Source organism: Watersipora subatra, chromosome 3 (genome assembly GCF_963576615.1).
Source record: "Watersipora subatra chromosome 3, tzWatSuba1.1, whole genome shotgun sequence".
In the NCBI taxonomy this organism is placed as follows: Eukaryota; Metazoa; Bryozoa; class Gymnolaemata; order Cheilostomatida; family Watersiporidae; genus Watersipora; species Watersipora subatra.
The window spans coordinates 36,269,956-36,279,688 of NC_088710.1; the positions used below are offsets into that span (position 1 = coordinate 36,269,956).

Below are 9,733 nucleotides of genomic sequence, written 5' to 3' on the forward strand. Positions count from 1 at the left end.
AGTTGGGCTCTTAAAATCCCCAACAATCAATAGCCGGCAGTTATTAGTCCGTACTCACTGCGTGATACTAGCGCTGCCAACCTCCTCATCACATGCTTGGGTTTAGTTTCGCATGACTCACTTGTGCACAGGCTACTGAACATCACAGCGTTCGCTTAGAAGAGTTCACTTTATTTTTGCTACCTATATTTAAACTAGTATTTCTTGTCTAAGAAACTAAAACAGGAGCTTTTGGACTTTTTGAACTGTACTATTAGCCTCAAAACTGCACAATTGCTATAATGTCAATCATAAATTAGCAACTTTAGCTTTTATTAAAAAAACTTTAGTATGTTACTAAATGATACACAAATAATAGAATGCTATATATTATATTAGGGCATCTTCCCTCTTATAATTTAGAATAACAGAGGAGGAAGTAAATGCCATAGGTATGGTGACACTAGTCGGACCCCAACTATCGTTCACCATATTCAACTCAGAAGGTTACCTCAAGTACAGATAAGAACTGGCTGTTTAACGATTTCTATCCAACTATCGTTGACCATATTCAACTCAGAAGGTTACCTCAAGTACAGATAAGAAGTGGCTGTTTAACGATTTCTATCTAACTATCGTTGACCATATTCAACTCAGAAGGTTACCTCAAGTACAGATAAGAACTGGCTGTTTAACGATTTCTATCTACAAAGCCAACAAAAGTCTTCCTGCTTCATCGGAGTTTTTGGCGAGAAGCGCCTAGTGGTGATGAGTTGTGGCAGATAGTCTTCACAGCTCTTTAGTAGAACAACCGTGTTCCTAATGTTGATCTCTCCTTCTCCTTGTTCATGTGACAGCTCATTGTCTGTCAGGTCAAGCCATGTGAGTTTGACGTCTCTGCTCTGTAATTGGCGAAGAAGCCACGAACAGTCTCGTAGGCCATTTTGCTTAAAGTTAGCTCTTTCTATCATTGGCAGAGTTAAAATGGTGTCAATGTTGGTGACTTCGTTGTTCTGACAATCTAGCACGCGGAGCCTTGAGAGGCTGGAAAAAAATGAGGGGAGTAGATTCATCGCCGTTGATGAAATGTTCAATTCTTGTAGTTTTGAATCATGAGAAGGCGTACTAGTGTCATGGAACGATAAGCCATCATTGCCAGAAAGATTGAGAACTTTCAAACTGGGAAGAAAACAAATACGATTATCGACTATTTTCAACTTGTTGTACGATAGATTGAGCAAGTGCAAATATTTAAGTTCAGAGAGAGAGTCTATAGGAACACTTTCCAGTCTGTTCCATTGCAGAGACAGCGCTGTTAGATTCGAGAGATTTTTGATGGATTCTGGGATAGATTTCTTTAAACAGTTATGACTAATATTAAGCACCTTAAGGTTCAATAATCGTTCAATATTCTTAGGAATAACTGATAGTAAATTTTCAGCAATGTTGAAATCTATCAGCCTAGAAAGGTCAGCATCTTCTCTATCAACGAGTATGGAGATTTGAGTAATGATATTATTAGCCAATGAGAGATGAGTAAGTGATTTCAGAGTGCAGATAACTAATGGAACCGCTACGAGTCCGAGGCCGTCAAGTGTTAATTGAGTCAGTGAGACAGGAAACAGCAGATCTTCCCCAAACCTGATGTAGCATTCGTCTTTGTAGATTCTACTTAAACTTAACTCTTCCAGTCGTTTGTATTCATGCAGACGGAGTTTAGAGAATAAATCATATACACACACTCGACAGCCATTGGGCAAATTACTGAACTTAAGAGATTTGAGTGTAGAACAGCTTTTTTGAAGAATGTCGAAAATGCCTTTAGGAAGTTGATTTCCTTGCCAATTGCACCCAAAACTCCGGTAGAGAATTGTGTCTCTATCGATGAAGAGAGTTTGCAATGTGGGCCTGTAGTTGATATTGAAATAAGAGTTCGCCGCTATCTCAACCTCACAGGCGTCATCTAGCCTACAATTATACAGGGAGTTGTCTACTCATCTGCATAGAGACAATCTCTTTTAGCAAACCAGACCACTTGACATTATTAAAACTAGTACACTGGCAGTTCGGTGTGCTGTGAGATATTGTTAGGTAGGCCAAAAAGCACAGAAAATAACTATATGTACAGTAACTCAAACATAGAAAGTGGCTGAGTGGTGCTGATTGGTACAGGTGGTAGTGCACCTCCGGAAATCTGAATATCTAGGTTCAATTCCAACGCAGTGTAATCTCTTTTCCTAACACTCTTAGCCTATTCCTTTGTTCTGAAGTCTTCTACCTGTGTTAAATGCGCAGTTGGATAGTTTACAAAATTATTGTTTTTCTCAAATAACTATTATTTATGAAAAGTAAGATGAGTAAAATATCATACGCATGTAAGATGGTTGTGCTCAATTTAGTAGATGATAATAGAGAGGCCTTCATGTGCAGTTTATCTGGTTTCAAAGTTTATCAAACGGCTTACGGAAACTGTAAGTACAATTTAAGAAATATGTTCAAATCCACATTGCTTTTCTTGATTTGACTGAGCGTGTGGAAATATTTCATTCTGTTTAAACTGATGCATGACAGTTTCTACTGAGACAAAGAGTCGATAACATGTAAATTTAGACCTGGAAACTTGATTTAGTTATAAGACAACAAATTAACTGTGACAGTCGCCGATGCAACAATAAGTGCTTCATATACTATATAGTGAACTTCCATGCTGCAAGTTCAGTATGACAGCAATTCAGCGCATGAAAGCCTATTTTTAACATACCTCAGCACTCTCAGATGCCTCTGACAGCTAGAAGACGGTAGCCAGTCACTGTTTGATGCACCAGTGTGAATGTTTGAATAAGCCGACTGTCTGCCTCCCATGACAAACAACTTTTATTTCTGTCGACATGAGAAGCTCTCAGGGCAAATCAATAGATGGAATGGAAAAATCTATAGTTCATTACTGAAGAGAGAGAATGGAGAAAACCATTTATGAATGCTTATGCTCATGTAGCTCAAAAAGAGGCATAGACAAGCATTGCAAACAGAAAGTATAAAATGAAATGCAAGAGTGGAATAATAAAGTACAATAGTGAGATACACTGTAGGTGCAAGTACAGTACATAGCTGATAGATAGATATACACTCTAGCTGTAAGTACAGTACATAGCTGATAGAGAGATATCACTCTAGCTGCAAGTACAGTACATAGCTGATAGAGAGATATCACTGTAGGTGTAAGTACAGTACATAGCTTATAGATAGATATACACTGTAAGTACAGTACATAGCTGATAGAGAGATATCACTGTAAGTGTAAGTACAGTACATAGCTGATAGATAGATATACACTCTAGCTGTAAGTACAATACGTAGCTGATAGAGAGGTATACACTGTAAGTACAGTAAATAGCTGATAGAGAGATATACACTCTAGCTGCAAGTACAGTACATAGCTGATAGAGAGATATCACTCTAGCTGTAAGTACAGTACATAGCTGATAGAAAGATGTCAGTGTAGGTGTAAGTACAGTAAATAGCTGATAGAGAGATATACACTGTAAGTACAGTAAATAGCTGATAGAGAGATATACACTCTAGCTGCAAGTACAGTACATAGCTGATAGAGAGATATCACTGTAAGTGTAAGTACAGTACATAGCTGATAGATAGATATACACTCTAGCTGTAAGTACAATACATAGCTGATAGAAAGATGTCAGTGTAGGTGTAAGTACAGTAAATAGCTGATAGAGAGATATACACTGTAAGTACAGTACATAGCTGATAGAGAGATATCACTGTAGGTGTAAGTACAGTACATAGCTTATAGATAGATATACACTGTAAGTACAGTACATAGCTGACAGAGTGATATGCACTCTAGCTGTAAGTACAGTACATAGCTGATAGAGAGATATCACTGTAAGTGTAAGTACAGTACATAGCTGATTGAGAGATATACACTGTAGGTGTAAGTACAGTACATAGCTGATAGAGATATACATTGTAGGTGTAAGTACAGTACATAGCTGATAGAGATATACATTGTAAGTGTAAGGGCAGTGCTTAGCTGTAGAAGATAAATCAATGTATAATACATATAATATAATAATTATGTTGTCTGCTGTAAAGCTCTGCATACACTGCAACTATGCCAAGTGATTAAATTTATGAACTAACCTCAGTTATCTTCTTCAAGTTTAACAAGAGTAAGCAAATCCTAATTACATATAATATAGTATGCTACTTCTTAGGAAAAGTTAATAATATTAGTTAAAACAAATAATACATAGCTATTGCTATGCGCTGACTAGTTTTGAGTAGTAAGACATTTAAGATAATTGAAGATTCCTTTACAAAGTATTGACTCGATGTGAAAGGCTATGATAGCTGGAGAAGGAAATAGAAGCATATTGGTTTAAAAGCTTTGTGTATGCCTTGAAAAATAAAAGCACTGAGTTTGAATTTGAAGTTGCGTGTCAAGCAGGCACTTACAGATTCAGAAAAATGCTCAGACACTACCTTAATATTGAGAACACATCCAGCAATTTTATTCCACAAAGACACAAGGCAACTCCGCCGTACTTTGAGTTTTCTTTCATTTCTTCTAGAAATAAACATATGTTAAAAGTCACCTGTTAACATATAATACATGTCACCTGTTAACATATGTTATATTTCACCTGTTAACCTGTTCTCAAGCTAAATAGCGAGAATTGTTATTTTTTGTAAAGTTTGCTAACATGGCGATATATTTTGTTATAAGCATTCGGTTTTAGGAAATGTTCACAGTTGTTGTCTACATTATTTTTAACAATCAAAGAAATATAAAAAATGTAGGACTGGAAAATGTAAAAACATTGTTTCAAAAAACTTAATTATCAAATGAGAAGTTATGAAGATTGAAAGTAATAGTGTAGAGGTAGCAGTTGTTGAATAACTCAGGCCTTCTATGTTGGTATTTCACTGATTGGTGCCGATGGGTAGCCAATAAGTAGGTGCTTTTCAACGGATATTTCTTAAAACTTTAGATATGTGAAATCAAACAAATTTGAAATTAGTAAGCAAACTTAATTTCATTATGTTTAATATGGGCTTTTTAAAAAACCGATGTGTAAAACATCAAGATTGGTTTAATGAAAGTGGTAATGAGTTAAACACGTTGATTGATGAAAGCAACAAGGCTACAGTTCATGAACTACAATATAAGACATGCTAAAGTTCATGAACTACAATATAAGACCTGCTAAAGTTCATGAGCTACAATATAAGACCCGCTAAAGTTTGTGTACTACAATATAAGACTTGCTACAGTTCATGAACTACAATATAAGACCTGCTAAAGTTCATGAACTACAATATAAGTCTCGCTAAAGTTCGTGTACTACAATATAAGACTTGCTACAGTTCATGAACTACAATATAGGACCTGCTAAAGTTCATGAGCTACAATATAAGACCTGCTAAAGTTCATGAACTACAATATAAGACCTGCTAAAGTTCATGAACTACAATATAAGACCTGCTAAAGTTCATGAACTACAATATAAGACCTGCTAAAGTTCATGAACTACAATATAAGACCTGCTAAAGTTCATGAACTACAATATAAGACCTGCTAAAGTTCATGAACTACAATATAAGACCTGCTAAAGTTCATGAACTACAATATAAGACTTGCTAAAGTTCATGAACTACAATATAAGACCTGCTAAAGTTCATGAACTACAATATAAGACCTGCTAAAGTTCATGAACTACAATATAAGACCTGCTAAAGTTCATGAGCTACAATATAAGACCTGCTAAAGTTCATGAACTACAATATAAGACCTGCTAAAGTTCATGAACTACAATATAAGACCTGCTAAAGTTCATGAGCTGCAATATAAGACCTGCTAAAGTTCATGAACTACAATATAAGACCTGCTAAAGTTCATGAACTACAATATAAGACCTGCTAAAGTTCATGAGCTACAATATAAGACCTGCTAAAGTTCATGAACTACAATATAAGACCTGCTAAAGTTCATGAACTACAATATAAGACATGCTAAAGTTCATGAACTACAATATAAGACCTGCTAAAGTTCATGAGCTACAATATAAGACCTGCTAAAGTTCATGAACTACAATATAAGACCTGCTAAAGTTCATGAACTACAATATAAGACCTGCTAAAGTTCATGAACTACAATATTAGACTTGCTAAAGTTCATGAACTACAATATAAGACCTGCTAAAGTTCATGAGCTGCAATATAAGACCTGCTAAAGTTCATGAACTACAATATAAGACCTGCTAAAGTTCATGAACTACAATATAAGACCTGCTAAAGTTCATGAGCTGCAATATAAGACCTGCTAAAGTTCATGAACTACAATATAAGACTTGCTAAAGTTCATGAACTACAATATAAGACCTGCTAAAGTTCATGAACTACAATATAAGACCTGCTAAAGTTCATGAGCTGCAATATAAGACCTGCTAAAGTTCATGAACTACAATATAAGACCTGCTAAAGTTCATGAACTACAATATAAGACCTGCTAAAGTTCATGAACTACAATATAAGACCTGCTAAAGTTCATGAGCTGCAATATAAGACCTGCTAAAGTTCATGAACTACAATATAAGACCTGCTAAAGTTCATGAACTACGATATAAGACTTGCTAAAGTTCATGAACTACAATATAAGACCTGCTAAAGTTCATGAGCTACAATATAAGACCTGCTAAAGTTCATGAACTACAATATAAGACCTGCTAAAGTTCACGAACTACAATATAAGACCTGCTAAAGTTCATGAGCTGCAATATAAGACCTGCTAAAGTTCATGAGCTGCAATATAAGACCTGCTAAAGTTCATGAACTACAATATAAGACCTGCTAAAGTTCATGAGCTGCAATATAAGACCTGCTAAAGTTCATGAACTACAATATAAAACCTGCTAAAGTTCATGAACTACAATATAAGACCTGCTAAAGTTCATGAACTACAATATAAGACCTGCTAAAGTTCATGAACTACAATATAAGACCTGCTAAAGTTCATGAACTACAATATAAGACCTGCTAAAGTTCATGAACTACAATATAAGACCTGCTAAAGTTCATGAACTACAATATAAGACCTGCTAAAGTTCATGAGCTGCAATATAAGACCTGCTAAAGTTCATGAACTACAATATAAGACCTGCTAAAGTTCATGAACTACGATATAAGACTTGCTAAAGTTCATGAACTACAATATAAGACCTGCTAAAGTTCATGAGCTGCAATATAAGACCTGCTAAAGTTCATGAACTACAATATAAGACCTGCTAAAGTTCATGAACTACAATATAAGACCTGCTAAAGTTCATGAGCTGCAATATAAGACCTGCTAAAGTTCATGAACTACAATATAAGACTTGCTAAAGTTCATGAACTACAATATAAGACCTGCTAAAGTTCATGAACTACAATATAAGACCTGCTAAAGTTCATGAACTACGATATAAGACTTGCTAAAGTTCATGAGCTACAATATAAGACCTGCTAAAGTTCATGAGCTACAATATAAGACCTGCTAAAGTTCATGAGCTGCAATATAAGACCTGCTAAAGTTCATGAACTACAATATAAGACCTGCTAAAGTTCATGAACTACAATATAAGACCTGCTAAAGTTCATGAACTACGATATAAGACTTGCTAAAGTTCATGAACTACAATATAAGACCTGCTAAAGTTCATGAGCTACAATATAAGACCTGCTAAAGTTCATGAGCTGCAATATAAGACCTGCTAAAGTTCATGAACTACAATATAAGACCTGCTAAAGTTCATGAGCTGCAATATAAGACCTGCTAAAGTTCATGAACTACAATATAAGACCTGCTAAAGTTCATGAACTACAATATAAGACCTGCTAAAGTTCATGAACTACAATATAAGACCTGCTAAAGTTCATGAACTACAATATAAGACCTGCTAAAGTTCATGAGCTACAATATAAGACCTGCTAAAGTTCATGAACTACAATATAAGACCTGCTACAGTTCATGAACCGCAATGGAAAAACTAAAAATCAAATTCATCGGTACACCAAAAAATGAAATACAAATGGTCAAAGGTGAAAGCAGGGGTACTTAAACAGCATTCAGACACAAATGATATGAAAGCCTTTTAAAATGGACTGAAGGTGTATATGAATATCTAAAGAGAGGAACAGCTCAACTTCTTGTTCAGAATGGAATTGCAGTGTTGAAAGACAAAAATAAAATATTGGATCTCATTGCCTAGCAGTTGGATCAGCTGTTAAAGACACCGATAGCTAAAGATGCGTTTGAACAAACCCCAGCGAACAACTGAAGATAACCAGCTGCACAATATGTTGAGCTTAGAGAAACTCCTAATGGCAATTAATTCCTCAAAAGAAAATAAGGCAACTGTGCAACTGTTAGTCATAGCATACTTGCACAGTTCTCATCTCTCACAGCACTATTTCGCTCGAAATTCTAAATTCAACTTACCTCTACCTAAATCATCTTCCGTTGCTGGTCACAAAAGAAAAATTTATCAAGAAGCTGTTTTATGGAACACTCTGCCTATTTCTATTCGCAGTATACAAAACACGTTAGGTTTTAAGAGGAGCTTAAGGGCATAGCTATTGGGATAATTTTTTAATTATAATGCTTAATTAATTTTTGCCTGTAATCTGCCACCTAGGTCCGCGCTAAATATTAGCTTTTGCTATGGCGCACATGGCCTCATCATCACTTTCTCTGGATGTTGGTTGTCTAGTTTTCATTTCTTCTGTATATTTTCATATATTATTGATGAAATAGAGCAAACAAACAAACAATTAAGGAAACACGGTTGACTGTGGACAAAAAAAGCTGCAAAATATGATTGTATGCATCTGAAAACCCGAGCTAGTAATTCAGAACTGAAAAGATGTAAACATTGTCCCCATTTTAGTAGCGACAGCAGGAAGGAGGAACGGAGTTACAGAGTTGAGAGTTAAAGGGGGATTTCAGTCTGTATCATCATCAGACAACTGGATGAAGTATGGTATCAAGTCCTATTTGAGACATATTGTGAATACTGAAGTAACAGAAGTGCATAAGCATGGTCTTCAGTCTTATACAGGAGAACTGGAATAAATCAAACATGGATCTTTACACAGTACTCTTAGACTTGAAAAAGCCTCTTCTTTGAGACGATTCTTTGAGACTTTAAAAAAGCCTTTGGTAAAGCCTCCAGGGTTTACCAAAGGGGTTACCCTCCGGTAACCCTCCGGTTACCGAAGGATTACCGGAGGGTTACCGAATGGTTACTAAAGGGTTAGTTTTGAAATTGAAGTTGCACAAGAGATAGACTCTGCATCATCCTGCAAAAATCGGGATGCACAGTGAAAGTAACTAACCTGAATATAGCAGTGCCTAATGGAATGTAGGCATGAGTGGTTCAAGGTAAAGAATCAACAAATGAGTTTGCAGTAACAAATGGAGTCAAGCAGAGTTGTTTCCTATCTCTCACATTATTTCCTTCTATATGGCTCCTATGCTTTGCTTTGCTATGCTGCTGGAGGGTTACTGGAGAGCTACTTGAGTGGTGATGAACCTAAAGCTGTCTGCAGTTTTGATGTGTTACTAATTGACTGAGAGAAAGTTTACCTGTCAAAACCATAAATTAATTTTTAAAAACTCTACTGAGAAAACGATATATTTTCTATTATATATTCTACAAATGGTAGATAGCAGATTTTAATGTATCAATGAAAT

At 35.6% G+C, this 9,733-nt stretch overlaps 1 protein-coding gene across 1 annotated transcript; it reads right to left on the reverse strand.

The window, feature by feature from the left end:
- Window positions 1-680: 680 nt before the first annotated feature.
- Window positions 681-2,841, reverse strand: LOC137390563 (uncharacterized). The gene is made up of 2 exons (XM_068076891.1): window positions 2,741-2,841; window positions 681-1,947 (listed from the first exon to the last, which is right to left on the reverse strand). The coding sequence occupies exons 1-2, from the start codon at window positions 2,839-2,841 to the stop codon at window positions 681-683; spliced, it is 1,368 nt and encodes a 455-aa protein (XP_067932992.1).
- Between the last annotated feature and the right edge of the window lie 6,892 nt (window positions 2,842-9,733).